General features: G+C 42.9%; 1 protein-coding gene across 1 annotated transcript in view; it reads right to left on the reverse strand.

The window, feature by feature from the left end:
• Positions 1-3112: 3112 nt before the first annotated feature.
• ipo11 (importin 11) overlaps positions 3113-27680 on the reverse strand; it is a 63403-nt gene continuing 38835 nt past the window's right edge. The window contains exons 16-22 of the mRNA XM_068703496.1: positions 19328-19454; positions 12287-12320; positions 12089-12129; positions 11838-11954; positions 9702-9815; positions 5404-5519; positions 3113-3441 (exon numbers count right to left, since the gene is read on the reverse strand). Of these exons, the coding sequence (XP_068559597.1) occupies positions 3351-3441; positions 5404-5519; positions 9702-9815; positions 11838-11954; positions 12089-12129; positions 12287-12320; positions 19328-19454 (640 nt within the window). The 3' untranslated portion in view covers positions 3113-3350. The remainder of the gene's footprint in view (positions 3442-5403; positions 5520-9701; positions 9816-11837; positions 11955-12088; positions 12130-12286; positions 12321-19327; positions 19455-27680) is intronic.

The following is a 27680-nucleotide window of genomic DNA, read 5'->3' on the forward strand; positions in this document are numbered from 1 at the left end:
AGCTATTTGTAGGCATCATAGTGGATTTCTGTGAATTGTGAATGCTATTTTTCTATTTCTTTTGCTATTGATAAACAAGAAGACTGAGGGCTATTAATAGACACAGACCTTTATTCTTGATCTCCCATGTTTTATAAGAATACTCTTCACATTTTTGCTAAGAAGCCCTCATGTTTTCTGATTTCTGGTTCTCCATTATGTGTAAATTAGCTGTTGCTGCTCTTTGCTTTTAAAAAGGAAACTCAACATTTGCTCAGTCTGTTTCAGATTGAAGCCCTCTAGCAGCTCAGTAGCCTTTTACAGTGAAACAGCACGACGTGTTGAGTTTCTTAACGATGGCATTGACATGAATGGGGGGGGGGGGGGGGGGTAGTCAGTAGTCGCTGAAATGTGTCCTGGTTCAGAGCGCGGTGGCAGAGATACCGGACGCGCCGCTAGTCGAACAATTTAGCCGAGGCAGAGCTCTTGACATTCTAATTAGGGAATTTGCTGCTCCATTTTTAGCAGTGATGGAGCGGGGCTCTTTATCGGGCGGTCCAGGCCACACACCTGGCAAGCGGCGACACCGAGCCGAGCCCAGACTCTCTCAATGCCCCCCCCCCCATCCCCTCCACGGACCAAAATGAATGAACCGGCGAATGTCCCGGTGAAAAGCAGCCAAAGACGATGACAGACACAAAAAAAAAAAGGACAAATTTCCCCTGTGAGATTTTTCATCAATATATGTAAATGAATGCATGATTGTTGAATGTAAAATGATCCTCCACTTATTTTTCGTGTTCAGTGTTAAAATGACATGGATTTTAAAACCGACCTGTGACCGTAGCTTATCAATTTCATACTTCCATTGACAACCGTGTTTACATTCAATGCAATTAACGTGCTTTGAACATACAAAGTCATTCTTGATATGATGGGATTGGGTGTTTAAATCATTCTTATCATAGTAAATGATATGGAGAATACCACCACAGATTAAAATGCATTAAGGATCTTAATGTCTCTTAAGGATCTAGATCAATTGTAGACACAGGAGAGCATTTAAAACTGCTTAAATGTTTTCCTCATGAATGTACAAAAGGGACAAAAGACTTTTGACTATCATTTTGTGTTTGTTTGTTTTTTAAACTTTACTAATGAAATGCCGTTAGCTTGTATCTGGAGAGATGTGAAAGCTTTTTTTCCTTTTCTTTGCTTTAATGTGTCTGTCACCGCCGGAGAAAAGCATCTCCAGCTGAAACCAAATGTTGACAAAAGGAGAGAATTGCCCGTCTCCGGAGTAAACACGGGCGGTGATATAATAGTGAGCAAAAATCAGGTCACAAAAGCGAGCAATTTCCATGAGGTAATCTAGACCCAAGGTGGACGTGGGCATGAGGTCCTAACGCATCACCTCACTATACGACCGGTGCCAACCGGACCGAAACTCAACGCAGATTTCGGTGCTTCCTTTTGGTGCCTGAGCCGACTGAAATACGTTCGCTGCTTCCTTTTGGTGCCTTTCGGTGCCGAGGCAAATATGCTCATATTTCTGCAAAAGAATTGCTGAAGTGTATTTATATTTATTTAAGTATACTGTAAACTGTTGTTAATAGTTAATATATTGTTCATAGTTTGAAGTTAAAAAGTTTGAAGCTGTAGTTTGAAGCCAAGTGTTTTGTATTTATAGTATACTTCAAACAGTTAATATATTGTTCAATTTGAAGAAAAATTGCCGTGGCAATAAAAAAAATCCTTTCTTTAATGTCGTCAATCGTCGTTTTGTGCGTTTGTTTTTTTAAAGTATCGGTTTAGGCACCGGTATCGTTTTAAAAGTATCGTTTTAGCACCGGTATCGGAAAAAACCCAAACGATAACCCATCCCTACAGACGAGTCGCGCAAGTTGAAAGCACTTCTGCATTGGCTTCACTTTTCCGACCGAGCGGTTCCACTACGATACAGACGCCCCGCTGTCGGGCTTCCAGTGATGCGTTTGCGTTCGGCGAGCCAGAGCGCGGACCGGTCCGGTCGGCGTCACGCGAGGAGCCGCTGGCAGCTACGGGCGTGTGCGCGAGATGACGGAGACGACACAGAGAAGCGCCCGTTTGTTCTAAACAACAATGGCGGCTCCTGGGGAGATTAGCGTGGACGCTGCGATGGCGTCGGTTAAATCTGAACAGGGGACTATTAGGACTATTGTCTCCATGGAAAAGATGTTAAAAATATAAAAGAATGTTTCCTTTACTTTTCGTAGCCTTTGTTTACCTTTCCTGTTTCGCACTAGATAGAAGTAAGGGCCTCTCTTATCTTCCCGTCCATCCATGTCTGAAGCTCCTCAGAGCGCTCCACTGTGGAACCTTTACTACAGTTGGCCACTTTGTCATTCAATGTCCCTGCCCTCGCTTCCCGAATCAGAACTTTTCATCCACCTGCTGCTTGTTACGTTTCACAAGCCTCCTCTCTCCGATTCGTCCATCTGGAACGGTCTCTCTGAGTCCCTTTTGCTCGTCTGTGTCTCGCGGATTCCCGATCCACACGACATCAAATGCTCCAGTAAGCCAGGCTACACTAGTGCTCATATTAGTCTGACTCTCTCATTATGTGCAGGAGCACCGAATCAATACGGTTCCTCATAACACTGAAGGTCCCACACACACACACACACACACACACACACACACACACACACACACACACACACTACACACCTCTACAGACTACAGTAAGTGAGGTGTCCCAACGCTCCCGGCCTGTGATAAATCATCCAGCCAGTTCTATTCAATCTGCCACCACTCACAGCTGCCTTCAGACCCAGAGTAGCGGCACCGCTGCCTTGAGGGTACCGCAATGCCACAACGGTGATCTTTGAATGCTACACTACCCAGAAGTGATAACACTATGAGAGTAAAGTCCATGTCCGTGGATTGCATCAACTTCTCTGTCCTCGTTCTCTCCGCCTCTCTTGTGATTTAAAAGTATTTGATCACGTAACGCCGGTACGTTCTTTCAGATTGCACAGCTTCTTCCCCGCTCGCTGTTTTGTGTCTCTCTTCTGAACGCGCACACAGAATCAAAACGCACATCCCTGCTACACAGGAAGCCATAGTTTCACCTGGCTCAAAACGCAACAATGCATCATAGAAGCACAATTCTATTGTGTTATTGTGATACCTTTTGTTCCGACCACTAATTAAATGTATATGTTAATGCTAAACTCCATAAAGTGTGTGTGTGTGTGTGTGTGTGTGTGTGTGTGTGTGTGTGTGTGTGTGTGTGTGGGAGGGAAATCCTAACTCATTTGCATGCAAATCACACACTGAAGTAGAAACACACGCACACATAGCAAGACAGACTAGCAAACAAAGAACTCTCATGTGAGCTCACCCAGCAAGGCTGACATGTTCTGGAAAATTCTGAGCAGCTCCGGGGTGATGGCTGGGCTGTTCTCCAAAGTCACCAACCTGCATGATGAGAGGGAGGGGAGAGAGAAGAGCAGGTGGAAGGTAAAGTAAAAAAAAAAAAAAACACAAATTAGAAGAGAGAAACAGACAGAGGGCAAAGGAGAGAATAAAACAGAAAATGGGGAAAGTTGGGAGAAAGCAGAAAAGCGAAGATATAGATTAGAGGTGGCAAAAGAAAATGGGCAGAGAGGTACAGCAGGACAAATTACAGAGGCAGGAAGAAGAAAAGAACATGGGCATCACAAAGGCGGAGAGAAATAATACATGAAGAGGGTGTAAAAGAAAAAAGAAAAGGGGAAGAGAAGGAGGCAGAGGAAGGCAATGTTAGCGGTTTGGCTCAGAGTAATGCAAAATCTGATAAATAGAAACAAAATCTGATGATTGGTTAATTAATCAGAGAGTATACTGACACAATGTCGACAGTTCACATTCAGTTCTAAAAGAAAAAACTGAAAAAGTCCCATTTTATACAGTCATATGGGCTCTTGTCACTTATAATGGGTTGGGTTTAAAAAAACATTTTATGAACAAAATAACTAATCAGTTCTCTACTCGTATGGCAGCGGATTGTCAAAGTAATTTATTCAGTGTGATCCACTGACATGATCACTGCTACTAAGTGTGTGTGTGTCTCTAAACTTGTAGTAGTTGTATGATTTCACCTACAACTACTCAAAAAGCAGAGCCATGCATGACTGATTGAATGCATATATATGAGAGAGAGAGAGAGAGACAGAGATAGAGCCACAGAGAGAGCCAGAGAGAGAGAAAGAGAGAGAGAGAGAGAGAGAGAGAGAGAGAGAGATAGAGCCACAGAGAGAGAGAGAGCGAGAGAGATCCAGAGAGAGAGATCCAGAGAGAGAGCCACAGAGAGAGAGAGAGAGACAGACAGAGGGCCACAGAGAGAGAGAGAGCGAGAGAGATCCAGAGAGAGAGAGCCACAGAGAGAGAGAGAGAGAGAGAGAGAGAGAGCCACAGAGAGAGAGAGAGAGAGAGAGAGAGAGAGAGAGAGAGAGAGAGCGACAGAGGGCCACAGAGAGAGAGAGAGAGAGCCACAGAGAGAGAGAGAGAGAGAGAGAGAGAGAGAGAGCCACAGAGAGAGAGAGAGAGAGCCACAGAGAGAGAGAGAGAGAGAGAGAGAGAGAGAGAGAGAGAGAGCCACAGAGAGAGAGAGAGAGAGAGAGAGAGAGAGAGAGAGAGAGAGAGAGAGAGAGAGAGAGAGAGAGAGAGAGAGAGAGAGAGAGAGAAATCAGCTGATAAAAGATAAAAGAAAATGACATTGACTTTGTAAACAAAGCAAAGGAATAGGTCATGATTGTTAATGAGGCAGAATAAGAGGCGGGACAGAGACATAAGACTGTGGCATTGTACTACAAGTGCTAACATCACGCTGAACACTGCAGCTCGCCACAGACGGAGAAAAAAACACATTAAGCAGGGATGATGGGCAACCCGGCAAATCCTCCTCTGCTGAACCAAACCTTTAGCGGTTGTAACGCATTTACAAAAGTCAGCGTACTGTCACCGCAGCAGCAGATTCTCCAGATATCTTAACGTTGACCAAAACAAATAACATAAAGGCAAGACCGTGAGGCGCATGAATTATCGACCGCTTCATCGCGCACCTGGAGAGAAAGGTGTCTGTGAAGAAGCGAAAAAGAGATTTCACGGTGAGCCCAGTTATCTGCAAAGTGTTTCAATTTGGTTGCCATGTGTGGACTCAACGTGAGTCAGTAAATGAGGATGACTAATAAAACAATAGAAAAGGTCTTAATAAATTGAGTGACAGAGAAAGGGAAGAGAGAGAGAGAGAGAGAGAGAGAGAGAGAGCTCTAATTGTAGTATGGATGTTGTGTGGTCTGACATGCGAGGGAGGATGTGAGATCACCAAGTTCCTCGTAAAGAAAGTTCCGTTCTATGATTTATAAATGTGTAGTGCATATGCAACGTGCGGGTCCATACCAGAGCTCCAGTCCATCCTCCAGCAGATACACGTGCGGCGGCTGGGAAACATCGGTGCTCAGCTGGATGACAGGAAGAAGGAACGGGTACAGGTTCTTACACTCTGACCCCAGGCCCTGTGAGGAAGTCAATGGCAAATTAGGAGAAAACCCGAAGAGAAAAAAAAGAAAAAAAAAGAAAAGCAGACCGGAGGGCTTCAAGAAGTGCACTTTATGTGCTTCAGGCTCAGTGGGTGTTCCCCGACATTCAGAAGCTCTGGCTCACCTTGACGGAGCACGCTGTCCCTCGTTCTTACAATATATACGACGCGTGTCTCACAGCAAGCATAACACGGAGTCAGAAGTAGTGCTACTTTTTTCTTCGTACGTTTGGCTGCTATAGTCGCGCCTTAAGGTGCAAAAAATCTGTTGAGGGAATTTTGATGTTCATTTTATGGCTCTTTTTAAAAACACCAATTGTTTGAGAAAAGGCTCGGGTACAACTGCACGATTCTAGCTCAATGTCCATTCAGTGGTCATCTGACTCGAGAAAAGAAAATGGCGCTCGTCACGGTGCGTCGAGCATAGAAACGGCAACGCCACGCATACGAGTCTCTGACCTTCCTGCTCTGTTGATTTGGAGGGAAGATGTCTGTTCTGCCCTCGTTCTTCTTCTATGGCTCATACACTTTTTAATGACATTTCTGATCGCACTGGGGTGAGTAAGAGATGATGTAATGCTCCTTTGGGAAGAATTGCTAATAAAGTGTAACGCGCAGGCCGGCCCGTTTGTTCCACATGCGCTGGACCTAAGTATGCGGCTATAATGGTCGGATGACGACGGGGACGGTCATCTTGAGCTCTACTGCGCCACGTTTTTGCTTTTTACTGATGAAGAACCACGGCCAGAGACGGCGCCGCTGGGAACACGGTTCAACACTTAAAAACTCTTTACATCAAACACAGCGGATAGATTCAATTACAGTGGTCTCTTAAAAAACATGGAGGCTGAAAGCCAGAAGAAAACCTTTCTATTCATCTCCGTCACACTTTAATATACAGTACAGTACATACACTCACACTCTTTTTGGAATGATAGCTGGTCATCCAGTACTTTGTGTGCTGGATGAAATGTATGTGCAGCGTTACGATTCGTCTGCTTCCCTCCTCATATCTACAGTGATGTGAAAAAGTATTTTGCACCCTTCCTGATTTTTTTTTGTTGCATTTTTGTGATTCAGATCATCAAACAAATTGTAATATTAGACAAAGATAACCCGAGTAAATACAAAATGCAGTTTTTAAATGATGATTTCATGTATTAAGGGAGGAAAGCTATCCAAACCTAATTGCCCCCTAAACCTAATAACTGGTTGTGCCACCCTTGGCGGCAACAACTGCAATCAAGCGTTTGCGATAACTGGCAATGAGTGTTTCACATCGCTGTGGAGGAATGTTGGCCCACTCTTCTTTTGTTTTAATTCAGCCACATCGGATGGTTTTGGAGCAGAAGCGGCTCGTTTTAAGGTCACGCCACAGCATCTCAAACCGGATTTAAGTCCGGACTTTGACTAGGCCACTCCTGAACCTTCATTGTGCTTTTTCTTGAGTCAATCAGAGGTGGACTTGCTGGTGTGTTTCGGATCATTGTCCTTCTGCATAAACCAAGAGAACTTGAGCTTGAAGTCACGACCTGATGGCCGGACATTCTCCTTCAGGATGTTCTGGTAGAGAGCAGAACTCATGGTTCCATCGATTATGGCAAGTCGTCCAGGTCTACCATCACACTACCATCACCACCATGTTTGACTGTTGGTATGATGATGTTTTTATGAAATGCTGTGTCAGTTTTACGCCAGATGTAACAGGACGCACACCTTCCAAAAAGTTCAACTTTTGTCTCGTCAGTCCACAGAATATTTGCCCAAAAGTCTCGGGGATCATCAAGATGTTTTTTTTGGCTCAAATGTGAGACGAGCCTTTGTGTTCTTTTTGCTCAGCAGTGTCTTTCGCCTTGGAACTCTCCCATGGGTGCCATTTCTGCCCAGTCTCTTTCTTATTGTTGAATCATGAACTCTGACCTTAACTGAGGCGAGTGAGGCCTGCAGTTCTTTAGATGATGTTCTGGGGTCTATGATCTGCTGGATGAGTCGTCGATGCGCTCTTGAGTGATTTTGGAAGGCCGGCCCCTCCTGGGAAGCTTCACCACTGTTCCAAGTCTTCTGCATTTAGTCCCAAAGCCTTAGAAATGGCTTTGCAACCCTTTCCAGACTGATACATGTCAATCACTTTGTTTCTCATCTGTTCTTGAATTTCTGTCTGAATCATTCAAGTGTAAAAATAAAAAATCAGGAAGGGGGCAAATACTTTTTCACATCACTGTATCTGTGGGGAAGGTATGAAACAGTTGAACAGTACACATCTTTCTAATTTTCCCATATTACTGATAACTGTTGGTGAGTTTAAGTACCAATAATGTTCTATTATTCTTTATTATTACATATATCTGTAATATCTTTGTTATTATTAGCAGACTTTATCCATTTGGTTACATTCATATACAAAATATACTGCGTTAACTGATTATCTAAAGCTTCATTTGGCAAAATAGGGGATCTTTACCCTCACCTCGACAAATGTTAGTTGCATTTCCATACAACAATATAATATAATTCACAATTACAGATTTTATGACAAAAAATAGATCAAATGTGCATCCACAGCTTACAGTATACCAGTATATGTTTTGGGAGTTTTATGTAACAAACTGCGTCTTAAATTTGAAAAAAAGATAATCTTTGAACTAATTTGAACCAAGTTGTAACTTCAGAACTTCCCCCAGACTTCCATCAGCACGATATTAAAATCTACATTAGTATGTGGTTCCACGATTTGCTAATCCAAGCCCCCCTTCGGCTGTAGACCTTCAGAGCCTCCCACGGTTTGCCAGATGTGTACTCGTGTTAGTCTTTCAAAAGGGAGTGCGCCTCTCATCACTGAGCATTTCATCTCCCACTGTGAAGTAATGTAGCGGCAGTCACACTGAGGTCCAAATCTCTCTGCAGGCTGAGACGGGCTGCTCCAGTGCGCCGGGGGGGGGGAAGCTTCTGACTCGGGCTACTTTCTCTTAACTTCAGTGAGAAAGCCGATTGATATCGTAGGGAAATAATCGCAACTAAAATATGATACAAGCTGCCCCGCAGACACAACAGAATCTTTAGATAGCGCTTTGACGCTTAACACTGGAGTTTTAAACGTTTTTATCTGTGGCTCACTAATATATATACTCCTTGTGTGAAAATAACAAAGCATGAACAGCCAGACAGAGCGTCTCCCCAGATAGCCTCATCCAGTCAAGTCACAATTTCTGGCAGGTGAGGGCAAGGTGGAAATAAACGCATTTAAATTGTTGTCACAAAAGCGTCTGACCCGGGTCTCCCTAGCAGACGTTTTTGGAAGTCAGCGTAAGTAAAAATGTGGCCAGACAAGCAAAACTACACTTAGCGCGAGATCCACAGAACGGTCCCACCTGTCGCCTGGTAAGCCCACTCACAATAAACATAACACACTTGAAATTGAAGGAGATTTCTAACCCACAGAGCCATGCTTTTAAAGTTGAGCCTCAGTTTGTAATCCCTGCAATATAGCGTTTTTTGCTGCCGTTTGGTTTATTTCTCGTTATTTCTGAGAGCTGGCTCGCTGCAAAACAAAAAAAGGTGAGCCAGACAAATGTGTGTTGTGGATCAAAAAACATGCGAGTGGTGAGTTTGTTGAGGCAGATTTCTGTCTGACTGGCACAGGCAAACGCCTAGTTTTGAACTGCTGAGCAGTGCCGTCTAGTCTAGTAAAGCCTGACGCCTATCCCTTCCACAGGTGATGCATTCTTTCATTAGTGTTTCATTTCCCTTCGAATCAACAATGTTTGGTGGTTCTAGCTTAACGGCATTTAAATTTAGGTAGTTGACATTTACTGAGGTTTGTTGTGCCAACAGGTGGACGGCGTAAAAAACACACACACACACACACACACACACACACACACACACACACACACACACACACACACACACACACACACACACACACACACACACACACACACACACACACACACACACACACACACACACACAGAAAGATAACGGCTGAACAGGACACTGCAGCTGTAACGCTCACTGCCTGCAGGTGGTGCATAAACGTAACACACTCGGTGGATTCTGCTCGGCAGACTAGGACGATCTGGCGCGTGAACACTGAGCGTCTGTGTGCCTTTCGTTAACATTATGCGCTAACAGCGGGAAAGTTGAGGGTGAGCCATACCTGCACCAGGTGGATGAGTGTGGTGAGGATGGCACACCGAAGCATGTTGTGGTCTTCGGATTGCTTCCAGAGCAGCGGCAGGTACTGCACCAGACAGCCTACGTACGGCCGGATCTGAAGCAGTGGGGAAACGGAACATTAGAAGCAAAAAAACACACACCGCGAGATTAAAGCCAGCATCGTCCAACACAGTTCAAATATTTAACTAGGATCAAACTTATGTTAAGAGTCTTCTGTGGATGCTCAGATGCCTGAACACACCAAGAAAAGACTCGAGCAGAGAAAGCTTATTTGGCCTGAAAGTGTGGTAACTCTCAGTATGCAGCATAAAAGGAAAGTGAGCCGCTACGCAGTTAATGTAACACTTTGTATGTTTTTTTGCTTCTTTTTTTTTAACATTCCCTTATCCTATGCCACTCTCTCAACCAAAATCAGAAGCTTCAAAACATGCCTCAGTGGAACAGATGTGAAAAGAAAATACTGGACAGGCTGTTTGAAAAATACAGAAAGAAATCTCCACTGAGGTGATCTCTTGATGCCTCAACCACACAGTCTGTGAAAGCGCTCATGGAAGACGATCTGGCTGACACGTGTGTGTGTGTGTGTGTGTGTGTGTGTGTGTGTGTGTGTGTGTGTGTGTGTGTCGATCCATGACAGCTACAGCAATCAGAAGTAAAAGTGTGTAAAGTAACATTATCATTCTTCAGTATGCATTTTAAAAATATATACCAGCTTCAAGAAAAATGTGACACCCCCCCCCCAGAAAAGTTTTCTGCCCTTTTTTTTGGCGCCGACTCGTGCCAACCCCTTCGTCTAGCCTGAAGCATCTACGCGGACGGGCGGCAGACCCCGCACTGGGATTTTTTTTTTGCTCCATTACACCTTTATAAAAAGGAGTCGGCTAGGGGCAGAGGGAACAGTACAAAATGAAATATCACATACAGCCTTGAGGAGGAAAGATAAAAAAAAAAAAAAAAAAAATGTGAGAAAAACAGACCCAGAAACCAGCCTGGGGTAACTTTTGTGACACTGAAAGCAGAGAAAGGAGCTAAATCTCATCATATCTGTCATCATGTTCATTTCAACACAAGCTGCACTCTTGGTGTCACTGTCTAGTTTTCACGGCTGCCGCCACTCTTTGTGGGTTTGCAATCCCTCGTGACAAGAGTTTGAATATTAATGGGACTTCCGCTGTCTCGAGAAGTTTAGCCAGGGCCAACGAGTGAGGCCGACTTAAGCGGACTGACAGTTCACGAGGATGAAAAGCCATTTCTGTAAGAGATTTAAGTCGAGGGAACGTTTAAAAGAAGGTGCTTAAACGGATCTGAAAGGAGCCTGGAGGGGGGGGTCAAGAGGAAGGTCAGTTTTTTAAGGGGTGGATTAGAACGACTTATTGGATGCTCAGAAAATAATAAAATTCCATATGGCCACAAAAGCACTGCTGTGGCAGACGGGAGACTGTGTCATCGCGGTAAATGAGAGATCGCACGTCCAAACAAGGGCTGCCTCAGGCCTTGTGGTGTCTCAGCATGTGACAAATCATCAGTGTTTAGCTATCTGTAGAGGACAGAGGATTATTTCATCTTTGGGGGTCTGGGGCTAGGGCAGGATGACGGATGGTTTGTATCTGTCTTGTGTCTTTTTTTTTTATAGCTCCACGTGTCTCCTGCAGAGTGCGAATCGATGAGCACAATTTGTGCAGTGCTATTCTTCACCAAGCAGCTGCAGAATATATGTGGAACCACAGACTGGATACAAGAAGGGGAGGCGGTCACCGTGACATCTCCCATTGGTTTGTGAGTCATGTCGCCATCTTGGCTTTTTGCAACCAGAAGTGACACGAGAGGGCGGAGCTAAGCACAACTGAACCCTAAAAAAAAAAGACATTTTTGGGGCGATGAAAATGTTATAATTAACTTTCATGAACTGAACACAAAGGGTGGTGAGATGCAAACACGGACAACTCCCAGAACCGGGATGCGGTAGCGACCTGTCAATCACAAGGTAGCCCCGCCCTAAAGCATACCCTGTTCTCCTGTCTATTTTAGGCTAAATGAAAGAAGACTTAAAACTAGCGACTGAGATCATAAAACGAATTGTTTCAACTAGTTGTATTTTTGATATCTCAAATCTCACCTGGATGTTGACTCTCTCGATGACACAGGAGATGACATGGAGCACCTGCATCTTAGTGTCGCACTCCGTCACCTGCTGCAACAACTGGAAGAGCAGCCCGAAGATAGACTCCAGGTACTAAACGAAGAAAGGAGGTTTTAAGGGTTGGAAATGGGGGGAATGTATCAGTTGAATACTGCGATACGTTTACTACTTGTCATTGAATTAAAAGCATGCGTAGTCATTTCCACGTCAGTGATAGATGTACTCACCGGGAGGAATTGCTCTGTCCGGAACTCAAAGTCGTCAACAGGTGATCGTGAGTTAAGGATGAAATCGAATTGCTTAGGATAAGAATGCAAGCAGTTCATCGGCACACACGAAAACATTCTTCATTTGCTCTGGCATGGAAAAGAACTCACGCAAAAAATGACGCCCTAAAAAATTATATACGAGTACAAGAAGGATATTGAGCTTCAGGGTTGTAGCCGTTTCAATCCGCACCTGAGAAAATAACAGATAAAAACACGGTTAATTTTGAAAAGCATATTGAAATGGAGCCTTTATCAGCGCGTCTGGATTGTAACGTTGGTCAACGCCGGAGAGAGAAAAGACTTACTGAGTTTGTAGTGAACTAAGTGAAGACCGAGAGCAACGGAAATATAGAAATACATAAACATGAACAGAAGATTGCCACAGCTGCACATAATGCAATTCAACCAAACATTGAAAAGAAAAAAAAACACATAATTACACTCTCCGTTAATGGCAGCCTCAGAACGACCACGGCGAGCTCTCGCTATAGCAAAAGCTTTTAATAGCTGAACGCAACAGCCGTCCCCTCCACCCTCACAGACCCCAACAGAGCGATCTAGCTGTGTCGGAGACGGAGGTGGAAACGTCCATGTTACGGGTGGATAAGTGAGGGTCAGTGTGTGTGTGTGTGTGTGTGTGTGTGTGTGTGTGTGTGTGTGTGTGTGTGTGTGTGTGTGTGTGTGTGTGAGACACCATTATTCAAACTATGAAAGGTCTTTGCAAATTTTATAATGCCATTTTAGTCCACATACCTTCAGGCGTATTTGACTTTTATCTTAATTTCCTACCACAGCTACATTATTTCTGAAGTCTTTAGGTCCTATGACTCATACCCTGGTCTTTCCAAGGGGCGATTAGAGTATTTTTTTTTTTCTAGTTGCATAGCGTAACCCCTTCTGCAGCAACCGGCCCGCTGCAGACGGACCCAGATACGGCTTCACTGCAGCCTTCGACCTCCAATCAGAAGCTCCGATGGGAGGAGGAGAGCTCCGCCTCACTGCTCCGCCGACAACACGCTGCTGCAGACCCAGGCCGTAGTGCTGGGTCCGCTGGAAGGGAATGAAGGCACGGCAGAACCAGAACCAGGACTGAGAGGGGCAGACTGTCAAAACCCTGCTGCAGATAAAATGAAAGTAAAATGTTTTTTCTTAAAGGGATTGTGACGCTCGTAAACTCTACCACTTTTGTCCACTGGGGCTGCAAAAATCAACAAGATGAAAGTTCCTTGTAGTAGCTTTAAATTAAAAAAAATTGCAGGGGAGGATCCCCCCAGACCCCCAACAGAGTTTCAGGCTAAGCTCTGAACTTTCACATATTCATTTGAAAATAAAAAAAATGTCCAAGAAAGATGAGTTATGGGCCATTTAATGTTTATTTATTTTATCTGATAAATATGTTCAATGTTTGTTTATTAACTGGCTGCAAAAGTGGCCCACAGGCAAAGCAAGTTGAGCATCCCTGCCCTAGATCATAATCATGTTATCTTGGACGACAGCACATATTTGCAGGAAGAAAATGTGTCATAAATCATTAATATTGCCGTATTTGTGGTTTAGTCTCCTATAAACACACAAGCTGTCTCCATTGAAGTGGTTGGAGTTGGTCTTCATACTTTTGATGCCGATCATCTCACTTCAAAGGTACGTCTCAGCTTCCTGGATGTTACTTATTTTGCACCATGCTCATATTTTTTGTGGATCAAACCAAAAGCATAAACTCAGTAGTATCACACTTCACTAGCTGGCATCGGTTCCTGATTTTGAAGTGAACGATTTAAAATAAGTAGCAAGTTTAAAAAAAAAAAAAAACGACTTTCACAAAAACGACTTCCACATCTTTAGCGCACAAAGTGCCACAGCTGCAAGGTAAAGTTACTGATCTCAGCTTTAAACTGGATGACGACTCCCAGGCTTGCCTGTGATACCGTCTGTCCACAATAACACTGCAATAATCAAACTTCAACATGGTTCTGTCAAAGGAGAGTCTGTCATCAATGTTTTACACTTGTAACAAAAGCCCTTACTTCCCTTCTGGAGAGTAAAGTAGAAGATCTGGACACCAGGAGAAGAACTACAGCTACGCTTCCATGGCATATGGTGTGAAATCGAGTCTTTAGAAACACATTTCTATGAACTATTTGCATAATCCATATGGAATCTGTGTAACTCCTTTATACAAGACATTTAACATGCTTGGTAATGTCCTCTCAACAAGGCAGAGACAAACTTATCCTCTCTCTAAGGTGAACAGCAATGATGGCAGAAAGTTGCCAATTTATTCATAGAGACACGAAAGCCTCCTTCAAGTCATAATCTTGATTTAAACTGCCCTCCATTTACAATCATTTAATAAACACTATGTCCAAATATGACGATGAGAAAGAAACAGTAAAATGTACATTGAAGATAATAAAGATCTTTAAGTTGAATAGACACAGAGTTTGATTTAGAGATGTACACATTTCCAAATTGTTTAAAAGATAATAAAACACAGAATAATGTTTTAGTACTGCTGCCTACATGAAGGAGCATCAGAGGGAGTGTGCTGATGAACGAGGCCCATCAGCCACCATCAGTGCTAATTCAAACACTAATGAGAGAAACTGCATTCCAATTCCACAGTAAAGTGTAGAAGATAATAGATTGCTTGATGAAATACTCGGATGGATTTATTAAAAATACACACACACACACACACACACACACACACACACACACACACACACACACACACACAATGTTGGAAAATAATTCAGGCTGCCTCACATCATGATTCAGTCTCAAACAGCAGGTCACAACTGAATTTAAAAGTGATTAGAAGTTGAACCACCTCACTGAATCTAAACAAACCAAAGAAAAGTTCAACTTGGCAACTACTCATTAAAAAGGTGCTAAATTTACAACATTAATATAATGTAGTCACACTCCCTCTGAGTGTCGTCTAAGTAACCGGTCCGCTCACACAGCGGGTGAGCTGGTAAAAAAAAAAAAAAAGACAAACTCTGACCCTAAGAAAGGCTCATTACAATCCACAACTCCTAGTAATAATCATAACAACAATTTCTAGTAGTTTGTGCTTCAAAACCGATGCCAGTCAGCATAGTGCATTTACTGTACAGTAACTAAAAAACATGATCGAGTGGGCTTATAATCATGAGGAATAATATCCATATTTAGGACGCCTCAAAGTCTCCATGCAGTCAAGGAAAAGTGAGCAGAAATGGGACAAACTGTTGACTGAAACATCACAGCTTGATGTCGTCAAAGCTGGCTTAACAGCCAATTCTTGAAAATAGTACTACCTCCCACTGGGAATGCAAATGCCCTGAAAACAGAAGGAGTTAAAATTGCCACTGAGCTCATATTTTTTTTTTAGCCTTTACTTAGAAACTGTGAGCAAAAATCATAGCAGACTGCAGCTGTGAAGAGAGAAAAGGAGAATGTATTGGAGGAAATGAGGATAGAAAAACCGGCACAATAGAAGGCTGCAAGCAACTGGCATCTGTGATCTATGATTCGGCTCATGAATGTCATTGATGGATGCCAATAATCCGTCTCACATACAAAGCTCCCACGGGGGGCGACGTAACCACAAAGACCTGATTATCTGCGATTCTCTAGAAGCAGAGTCAGGGTTTCTGGCACGACTTCACACGCTTCCAAGGTGCATGGAGAATGGAAAAAGTTTGACGAGATCAGAACCCCGAGGGACACTGGTAGTATTTAGAACAATTGTCTTGTTTAGCACAAAGCGCTTGTGGTCTTCATCAGGGTCATTCAGAATGGAACGCATTGTTCCAAACAATAAAGTGGTTCTGTATGTGTGTGTGTGTGTGTGTGTGTGTGTGTGTGTGTGTGTGTGTGTGTGTGTGTGTGTGTGTGTGTGTGCGTGCGTGCGTGTGTGTGCGTGAGAGAGAGACAGTAAGTGTTCCTGGAGTTTTGACCTGTTATCTAAATTTATCAAAAGTATCTCTGATAATAAACTGTAACTAAAAAAAGCATGTAAAACCAGTTGTAAATAAAGAAAAACACTAAAAACAAAATTTCTAAAATTTCAAAAAAAAAAAGAAAAATTAAAAAAAAACATTTTTTAATAACATCTGGATTGTACCTTCAATTCATCCTCAGCCTTGCAAAACCTACCCTCATTAGACGCTGCAGACTCCTCAGGAAGAAAGAGCACAGTAGATTCAGTTTAGCCACTTAAGACTACACTAATCCCATTTAAGGAACAGGAGTAATATCACACAGCTCATAACTCCCTACAAACAGAAGCATTGTTTAAGACACCTAAATGGACGCCAGGTGATCATGCTTTCGTCATTAAGGCACCAAACTCTGATATTATCTTTCTGGAGGCCGCCGGTTAGTATCTTTAATAACATGTTTTGAATTAGGGATATTCAGTTTAATGTCGGTGACGTTTAAGATGAATTCATGTAACAGACTAATCTTTAATAAATGTGCAAAAACATGGGGCAGTTCCAAGAGAAGAAAACGGTATTAAAATCAGGCCGGCACAGACAAAGTCAAGCGCGCCGCTATAGAGTCAGGGATTAGAGTTCTCTCTGCCGCAAAAAAAGCACATCCTTAATTAAGAGAGTTCCCATTCGAGAAGTGGCATTTATAGGAAATCAAAGGCTTTAGTTTAACCAACTTTTTGTCATTAAATGATGCGATTCAGGTCACTTAAACTGCAACTGAAAATCATTTCGCCCACACGCAGTCAATTGACCGTTTCAATAAAACTACAACTCTACAAGTTTCTCTTGTTGATTACTCCTTTCAGTGAAGTACAGAAACTGAAATGTCAGAGATAAATATATCTGATACCTTGGGGGGGACACTTTCCATCTGAACAAGCAATAGAGATATTGATAACCAATTGGACTGAGGGCAGGTTTTTTTTCTTCCATTAGCCCATTAAAGGGTTATGATCAATAATTCATTCTGCCCAGGAGGTTCTAATTGGCCCGGACAATATTGATCAGGAGCCACGACGGGATTGATAAGCTGGTCAGAGATCTAACAGAGAGCGTGTGAGAAGAAAGACCATTGAAACTGTAAGAGTAGTAGTACTCTGTACTAGTACTAGTAGTAGTAATAATAGTAATATTAGTAATAGTGGTAATAGTAATAGTATTAGTAGTAATCGTAATAGTAGTAGTAGTAGTAGTAGTAATAGTAATAGTAGTAATAATAATAATAATAATAATAATAATAATAGTAATAGTAGTAATAGTAGTAATAGTAATAGTAATAGTAGTAGTAGTAATAGTAATAGTAGTAGTAGTAGTAGTAATAATAGTAGTAATAGTAGTAATAGTAGTAGTAGTAATAGTAGTAGTACTAATAGTAGTAGTAGTAGTAGTAGTAATAGTAATAGTAATAGTACTAGTAGTAATAGTAATAGTAGTAGTAGTAGTAATAGTAATAGTAGTAGTAGTAATAATAGTAGTAGTAGTAGTAGTAGTAGTAGTAGTAGTAGTAGTAGTAGTAGTAATAGTACTAGTAGTAATAGTAGTAGTAGTAGTAGTAATAATAGTAATAGTAATAGTAATAATAGTAGTAGTAGTAATAGTAATAGTAGTAGTAGTAGTAGTAATAATAGTAGTAGTAGTAGTAGTAGTGTTGGTGCTGTTCGTTGATGAGGATGCTGACGGTGTTGATGATGGTTAGTCAATTTTTTTGTTCATGATGACAGTGTTGTCCATGTTGTTTACTTATGATGGTTGACTTGTTCTTAATATCCATGCCTTTTTATTTAAATTTATGTATTTATTTGTATTAGTGATGTTGATCTTGTTTGGTGAGATGGTCAAACTAAGACCACGGTTTCAGCAGTTACAAAAATAATTGGTCTTTTGGAATAATCTCCATATCCGTGTGGCTCCACTAAGGGGGAAAGGAAAACGTCGTGATGAAAACACAGTAATTGCTCACATTTAAATGCACCCACTAAAAAATAAAATCATATCCTGGAGACCAATGTGACATGTAAGTTTGATAAAGAAGAACTTAACAACGAGCCACTGAATGTGCAATTCCAAAGAAGATAACTGGCTAATTGAATATAATGCTACATACACAAGTTTAATTCCACTGTAGCGGCCTGCATATCATTTTAAGATAAAGCCAAAGTAATAAAATGTGACCGACGTGACCGTGGCGTCAGGCTCCATTTCAGAGTAATTGGCTGTGAAATGAAAATGAGGGTGCTACAGACCTATTTATACCGCTTTACATCGTTAGTGTCACTATGGGTGCTCCTGCACCCTTAATTTAAACAAAGTACCCAGAACGGATGATGCATCATACGCAGCATAACTAGAGACATACAATTATTATTAATTAATATAAGGATGCTTCCATCCATCACAAATAAGATCAGAGCACGGTGTTTGCGTGAGCTCTGCCATATGTGTATAATCATCTTGATTACATTATAATCACATTTCTATGTGCATTGCAACAAAGAGGAATGCGACCAAAGACGCACCTCAAAGCTCCTCCACACAAAAACGGATTGTGAGGTAAGAGAGGCGATTAGACGCAGAGAGATTGAACCCAGTTACTCGCAACGGTTCAGTCTAAATGGTGAGATTATTTTTTGAATTGCATTGTAAATAATGCATGGGACTTTTTCACATTCCTTCATGTAAATTCTGTTAAAAGAAAACACATCAATCAAGTGCATGGCTCATGAGGCGCGACACCCAAGGATGGCGAAATGTAATTTGAATGGAGGATGACGAGGCTGTAATAACAGCCACTTTTCCACAAACAGGATCACGCGGCAGTTCATCAAGGCCAAGGCTGAATAGAAATGTTAATGAGTAAATAAACAGTTTTGGCTTATTTAATCAAAACTGTTCAGAGAAATGATTTCCGTTAAAAAAAAAAAAAAAAAGACAAAAGAAAATACAAAATAGCATGTTGAGAAATATGGTGGCAAAACCTTTCGGCAATCCCCGACTAACTGTGTTTGACTTTGTTTGGAGAACGTCGGCAGCATAATAGCTGTGGTCCCATGCTGTTAAGCTGAGAACTGTGTTTGTGTTGCTGTCAGTGCACTTTCACTCAGTCATTACGAATCAAATGTTTTCTGGGGGGGGGGGCTGCTCCATAATAATAAGCAGTTTGCCTAAAAATTAAAAAAAAAAAACACACACTGACGGTTTCCTGTCGCTGTCTTACCACCAAGTCAGGATCCTGCATGAGGCTCAGGATGACCTCGTAGAGTAAAGGTCGGAGGTCAGACTTGAACTTGACAGAGATCCACTGTCCTATGAGCCAGATGACTCGTCGGCGAATCAGCTTGTATCTGGAGACAGAGGAAGGGAAGAGAAGTTAGTTGTGGTTGCAGAGAAATCCTTTACACTTATTCTCTGCATCTCCATAATTTAGAGAAATGAGCCAGCTGGCTCTCTGCTTTTATCTCCACAATGTGGCTACAGTACTTATGGATCCATTAAAAACAACTGGGCCAGCTATTCAAATGATGAAATCAGCCATTGCTGTTGGCTCATCCTGAAATTGCTTTTAGCAGTTGCTTATGTTTTGGTGGAGACTGCAGTGTAATTTGCGCTCTGAGGGAGAGAGCCATATCGCTGTCCTTTTATTCCACATATCCAATTTCAAGACTGTGTCTAATATGGTGGCACACACATTCACACTGAACTGTGTGTGGGTTAGATTAGAGTCTGCAGAGAGGTAGAGATAGTGGGATCTACACAGAGAGCTGACCCAAAACAAGTCCCGGAGGGACAAACAGAGAAAAAGAAGAACTAGGTGAAGAAAGTGTTTTTGAAGAGTGAGTTTGTTTTTCGTGTGCGCGTCTGTTTAAATGAATGCGTGTCAGCAAAGCCCGGTGGAAATGGTGACCTGTGACAGAAAAATTAAATAAGGTAATCAGCCGAGTTCAAAAAATTGAATTATCAAAAATCCACCGGGGCTGTGTGGTGAGTGATAGAAAATAAATTGCCATGCATGTCCCAAATGTGGGGCACTGCATGTTTGGGAACTGGTGGTTTTTCCATCAGCTGCATCGGGCAAGCAAGGAATGTCCCCCTGCTTTTGCCTTTGTTCGTATCCGGGGACCGGCTTGACAGACGAGAGCTGATGTAGGGTGGAAGGAAAGGAGAGAAGGGAAGATAAAAGGATGATGACACTCCTGTTGGCTTCTTGTCAAATATCCACAGGGAACCAGAGACCAGCCTGGGCCACGGACCAGAAGATGCTAAACAGCAGCATGACTCAGGACTTGGAGATGGGAAACTGTGTGTGTGTGTGTGTGTGTGTGTGTGTGTGTGTGTGTGTGTGTGTGTGTGTGTGTGTGTGTGTGTGTGTGTGTGTGGTCGTGCAAGGAAAGAGAAACAAGTTTGTTTATATAATCAAGCACAAAAGCATGTTTTTGTGTTTCGTTTGGTTAATTGGTTTGACTGATTTCTCAATACCTTTCAAATAAACCTTTGCATTTGGAGAACTAAACCCTTAGCCTGTAGATTACCTTTACTGACACCATTAAGCTGAATACCATTTGGACTTGATTTCTCATCTTTTTAAAAGCACACGATAGCACTCGGGACACTCGGGGGTTAAACTGCTCAGAAGCAGCGGACCGTGCCAAGAAGAATAAACCATCATCTGATTACTTTCATAGGAAAACAACGGCAGATTCGATTTTCTATAAGCCTTTTTATGGCGGCAGCAACACAGGGTGGCTCCAACATGACTGAGCAGGTACGGCAGAGCCAGCGGACAACGGGCACCTTCCCAAAGCTCTCTCTATGTCCAGGTTCCAAACAACAGCTTGGCAACTAAATACTGACACTCGGATAACGAGTCGGTGACAACGAGAATAAATAATCAGATTACAGATTACATCTACAGGACGCTGGTGCATCGTACGAATAAGAACATATCACAAGTTCTCTTTATACATATAGTGCAGTGAAGAAGTACTGTTTGTTTAATGCAAGTTTAGACTTAATAGCGACAATCATCAGCATTATTTGGGACAACATTGTAATCCGTGTGCTGATTATCCTTCATTCATCTGTTGAAGTGACTAAAGGATTAGTTTTCCCAACTCTGCCTGCAATATAATGGAGTGGTGAGTGTGTGTGTGTGTGTGTGTGTGTGTGTGTGTGTGTGTGTGTGTGTGCCTGTCTGCGACTAACAAATACAAACTATCTTCTCGGCTGGGGTTAGGGTGCAGCTGGCAGAGTGTATTACTGGTGCGCTGGCAAAAGTGGAAGAGGAGGACAGAAAGGCAGATGGACAGGCAGGTGGACAGGGCCACTCAGTCAAAAAGGTGAGACACGATTCATTCACACGAAAGCTGCTTCCTCCTCCGTGACTTCACACAGCCATCAGGGAAGCTGCTCATCTTCTTGGCAAACACGGGGGGGGGGGGATCCATGTGGACAAAATACGAAATGAATCGAAAGCAGGATCCCAGATTCACATGAACCTAAAACAGGTGGAGGACACAGTGTTCCTTCCTTCGCTTCCGTTTCGTTCTAAGTAGCTTGAAATGATTAAAGTCTAACGCTGTGTTCACACTACGAGTGACAAAACAGCCACTTTTGTCGGTGAGTCGACTTTGAACTGTTGCTCAAGCGCTGGTTGATGCAGTCGTGTTGTTAAATGGAGCAGGGTGAAGCAAACGCACGATTGGTTGACGCTTCAACACATCATAGGAGCTCCAAAACCTTTGATTTGTGCCTGGCATCAGTTGTTAGCGCCATGTCACCGGCGTCCATTGAAAAGGACTTGGAGAACGTTGCCGTGTCGCTCGTTCTTTGAACACAGCATAGGTGTGTGCTAAAACCAAAAACATGGTGTAATTACGGTATTGCGAAAATCCACGTCGTGGCCAAACACGACGGCGATGAAACCAGTCTAGCGCAAACAGTATGGTTATTTGTTTCCGCATTGTTTAAATGTCATGTGAATGTGAATCTGGAGAAGTTAAACAGTTCTCAGACAGAGTCTCTCTCACAGTCGGAGCTAACATCCATGAGCAAATAATAAAAAAAAAAAAAAGGTGGTGCAGTGCTGCTCTAAGGATTAAACGTCCAGATAGGTATTCATCTCGTTTCTACAACACTTCTGTGTAGCCTTTTTTTAATGTCGGTAAACTCACCGGGACTTGAAGTCTATTCGCTTAATGGTGTCAACACCAGGTGAAAGACCTTGCGAGGCGCAATGGGAGCAGATACGAGAGAAACAGAAGTAAACAGAGTTACACTGAAACTGGTACAACTGCAAGATTGGGGGGGGGGGGTCACTAACCCAGCTGTGTGGAAAAAGTGGGATTCATTCAGCTCGCCAATAAACGAAATCCCAATGTGGTGCTTCTTTTCGCTCACATCTGACCTGTGTGAACATGCCAATCTCAATCATGTTTGGAGCACAAAGCCAGTCCCCAGAGGTAAAACACCAGCAATGAGGGGAAATGGAGTTTAAGACACCCAGCGCACAGCGAGTCATTTTACAGCATCTATTGATCACCCAGGGGAGGGAGTGACTTTTCTGACCGAACTCCGCACAAAAAGGTCAAGCCACAAAAGGCAATGACAAAATGCCAGAGTGTTTCACAGCCCTTTATGCTGGCAGTCAGCAGAATGATTGAACGCACAACTGGATCCGACTGTCAGTCTGGGTGACACAAAAAGCTCATTCGAGCTATTCTGGGACGTCAATATGAGTGATACTAATGGTGTGTGTGTGTGTGTGTGTGTGTGTGTGTGTGTGTGTGTGTGTGTGTGTGTGTGTGTGTGTGTGTGTAGCTGTAGTCCAAGTAGGAGTGTGTAAATGTGAATTTGTGCTCAAAAAAGAACTTGCAGTCATGTCTCTGCTGTCAGACATGACGACTCATCACAGGTACGAGGTTGAGGTACGGAAAGGAGGACAAGATCGACAGCGATTTTAAATCTAAGTGTGCGCGCAGATGTTTGTGTAGTCAGTGTGCCAATTTTATTTATTTTTTTTAATAAAAAGGAGCTTACTGAGGGCCTGAGGCTCAGCCACAGGTGGTAAGTCACACACAGTAGTTTTGCTGACAGATACGGTTATTAACATTTAGGCTGTTGCTGCTTCATATCAAGTGATACAGACAGAGCTCAATGAAACTATCGGAGCGCAGAGGGGAGAGAACGCACACACACACGCGCACGCACGCGCACAGGCACACACACACCATTAAAAATAGTTCCTGAGCCTAAGGATTTAAAGTTTTGAAATTGAGAGAGAAATCTGATTATTGCGTTTAAATTCGGAAACACACACAACTTCTAAGTAGAGTCTGTCCAGAGGACTCAATGTGACAGTGCTTTCTACCTCTCACACACTCTATCACACACACACACACACACACACACACACACACACACACACACACACACACACGACTGCCTCTATCTCCCATTCACTCTTTAACACACTCCAGACATTCACAGAGACACCGTGTTGGCTCTCTATCGCTCCCCCGTCTCACACTCTCACCTGCGACCTCTCCTTATCACTTTATTTTTCGGGTGTAGTTTTGGTCGCGTGAGTTTGAGAATGCAAACTCAGTGGCCGTGGTGTAAAACAGTACGTTTACTATTCAGGAACCGAGCAGGCACGGGTCGACGCTGCTAAGGAGTCCTTTACCTTGACTCTGAATTGCATCGCACTGATCAAAGACCGTTCAAATCAGTCAAGTGTGCCGCCTCGCACCTTGAGGACAGAGGGAAGGACGCCTGGACATCACTCAGCCTGTCAACACAGGACCGTCACAGACGATTGATGTCCTGCAGTGCACCTGGCTCCCCATTTAGACGGATCGTCCGCCAGGTTTTCTGAGGTCCGCGTGGGATAGGACGGCCTACAGGTTCAACAAGACCCGCGGCAGATGATGCTTCTCTTCTATATTCTGGTTCTTTTTCTCCCCAAAAGGCGGCAGGGAGGCATGAAGAGTCACGCAACAATTTGAAAGACTTTTTTAAAAACCATAAAATGAACTACATCTTAATAACTCTAGAACTGTATTATCACGTGTAAAGATGAATGAGAACACAGTAAATGCGCTACCTGTGCTAATATTGCCTGATTTTGTAATGGAGATAAATGAGCACCTGCAACAAGAATATCACACAATGTCCCGGGAATTGATTCAGAACCAGGACTGATGAGCGGAGAATCTACATGCTACCCTACTGGAGGGAAACAGCGTGATCACAGACATTGAGGCGGGCAGCAGAACATCCTGCAGGTGTGAGAACAGGTGTGTGCAGTTCAAACCCCAGAGACGGTCAGGACAACATTAATCAAGCTGCTCCAATGCCACAGGTTTCGTCATAGTTCTTTTTTTTTTTCCCCCTCCCCAAATGGTACCTCTCCTGCATATTGTTGTGAATGTTAGATTTTTTTTTATTGTTCTCTATGATGTAAATCAACGTCTGAACGAGCGAGCCGTATTAAACGCTCCAACAGCCGATTGCCCAGAGGGCCGAGGGAGCCGGGCGAGGCAGCGGGATCTGAGAATACTCCGGTCGCAGCAACAAATGTGCAGCAGGCGAGGGTGTCGGCCAGAAAATCTGCTTTGAATGTGGCTTCTGGCAGATGCCAATATAATTACGGTCCTTCTGCTTCTCGTGAGACATTGCCAAGTTGGGGGGGAAATATTTCAGCCATGTTGCAGAACTACGTATATCAGATCGGGGCAGACTGGCAAGACTTTAAGACCAAGACGACAGAGGTAGAGTGAAAACAAACACCCTCGGATAATCACCGTTGGAGTCTGAAAAGTAGCTCTGTCTGGTTCAGCGCGCGGACCGGCACACGTTTTGTTTGTACTCGCCTTCGGGGGACTTGTTGGCCACATTAGATATTGATTAAGAAAATGATTACACGATTATTTAACACGATTACTCAGTGACTTCGGAAACATCGTGCATTTAGAAAGAACATTTTTGTAGCCTATGTTTTAGAGCCGTATGCATCAACCTGGGGCACTTTAACAATTCGTTGGCCTAATGAGCAATTTAATCACATTAACACATTGGTTGTATGGAAATGGTTGGCGTTGACGCGGCAAAAATAAAACTCACACCCACAGAGTCTGGTAAACGAGGCGGGGGCCCGTGTTACGGGACGGGTCACATGCTCTGCTAGCAGCGCATTAAACGGTACGTTTACCTACAAACTTTGGTCTGGTTAGGTGCTGGTGCGACGCTGGCAGCAGCTGTCAATCAAACAGACACGCCCCTCCAGCCAGCTGACAAATAAAGGAGCATTTTAGATTTTTTTTCCCCCCCAAAGACCTTTTTTTCCCCCTCCTTTTAATAATAGAAAACGTAACAATGCATTTAAAAAAAAAAAATCTATAATACATTGACATTTTTGACTACAAAAAGGGACGACTAAATGCGATTTCATTTGGACTTTAAAAGGGATTATCGTTTTTGTGCCAGGAAAGACTATTTGAACGCTGCACATTCCCCTGAATGTACCAGAGCACAAAACACTTGAAGAAAATAGAGATAAGTAAGCTGGCACAAGAAATCACTACAGTATAACACTTAATGGTCTGATACCCACAAAATCCCTGATAGCAATCCATCAGAACACCTTTGGAATGAACTTGAAAGCATCAGTATAATAAATAAATAAATAATAAAAAAAAGAGCCTCCACATAAACCTAAATCACTGACGTCTGCATGGTCAGCTTTGACACCAAGGCCCTATATAGGACCCGTGTTGAGTAACTGCCACAGACTGTGACTGATCTTTCCATCGTGGTATGGAACAGGTATTTGTAACGGTGTCACACCGGGGTGAATACGCCGCATACATACATACAGTTGTGGTCAAAAGTTTACATACACTTGTAAAGAACATAATGTCATGGCTCTCTTGAGTTTCCAGTTATTTCTACAACTCTGATTTTTCTCTGATAGAGTGATTGGAACAGATACTTCTTTGTCACAAAAAACAGTCATGAAGTTTGGTTCTTTCATGACTTTATTATGGGTTAACAGAAAAAGTGACAAAATCTGCTGGGTCAAAAATATACATACAGCAACATGAATTAGCAATTTTGGTGACGTAGAAAGTTGTGTCAATGAAATGAGCTTCATAGCATGGCCTCTTAACTTCTTGTGAGTGATTATGAGTGACTACAGCTGGTGACTTCTCTGAGGCCATTTAAATAGGGCTCATTGGATACAAACGCCCACAAACGCTACAATGGGAAAGTCAAAGGAGCTCAGCATGGATCTGAAAAAGCGAATCATTGACTTGAACAAGTCAGGAAAGTCACTTGGAGCCATTTCAAAGCAGCTGCAGGTCCCAAGAGCAACAGTGCAAACAATTGTTTGTAAGTATAAAGTGCATGGCACTGTTTTGTCACTGCCACGATCAGGAAGAAAACGCAAGCTATCACCTGCTGCTGAGAGAAAATTGGTCAGGAGGGTGAAGAGTCAACCGAGAACCACCAAAAAGCAGATCTGCCAAGAATTAGAAGCTGCTGGAACACAGGTGTCAGTGTCCACAGTCAAGCGTGTTTTGCATCTCCATGGACTGAGAGGCTGCCGTGCAAGAAGGAAGCCCTCGCTCCAAAAGCGGCACCTTAAGGCTCGACTGAAGTTTGCTGCTGATCACGTGGACAAAGATAAGACCTTCTGGAGGAAAGTTCTGTGGTCAGACGAAACAAAAATCGAGCTGTTTGGCCACAATGCCCAGCAATATGTTTGGAGGAGAAAAGGTGAGGCCTTTAACCCCAAGAACACCATGCCTACCGTCAAGCACGGTGGTGGTAGTATTATGCTGTGGGGCTGTTTTGCTGCCAATGGAACTGGTGCTTTACAGAGAGTAAATGGGATAATGAAGAAGGAGGATTACCTTCAAATTCTTCAAGATAACCTAAAATCATCAGCCCGAAGGTTGGGTCTTGGGCGCAGTTGGGTGTTCCGACAGGACAATGACCCCAAACACACATCAAAAGTGGTAATGGAATGGCTAAATCAGGCTAGAATTAGGGTTTTAGAATGGCCTTCCCAAAGTCCTGACTTAAATCCCATTGAGAACATGTGGACAATGCTGAAGAAACAAGTCCATGTCAGAAAGCCATCAAATTTAACTGAACTGCACCAATTCTGTCAAGAGGAGTGGTCAAAGATTCAACGAGAAGCTTGCCAGAAGCTTGTGGATGGCTACCAAAAGCGCCTAATTGAAGTGAAAATGGCCAAGGGACATGTAACCAAATATTAGCACTGCTGTATGTATATTTTTGACCCAGCAGATTTGATCACTTTTTCTGTTAACCCATAATAAAGTCATGAAAGAACCAAACTTCATGAATGTTTTTTGTGACAAAGAAGTATCTGTTCCAATCACTCTATCAGAGAAAAATCAGAGTTGTAGAAATAACTGGAAACTCAAGAGAGCCATGACATTATGTTCTTTACAAGTGTATGTAAACTTTTGACCACAACTGTACATATATGTGTAGCTCAGTTTCCCAACGAATCAAATAGACCTGCAGAGCCTACAAATGGT

This window comes from Cebidichthys violaceus, unplaced genomic scaffold (assembly GCF_023349555.1).
Source record: "Cebidichthys violaceus isolate CVI_PGR_0920_01 unplaced genomic scaffold, fCebVio1.0.p SCAF_9, whole genome shotgun sequence".
NCBI classification, from domain to species: domain Eukaryota; kingdom Metazoa; phylum Chordata; class Actinopteri; order Perciformes; family Stichaeidae; genus Cebidichthys; species Cebidichthys violaceus.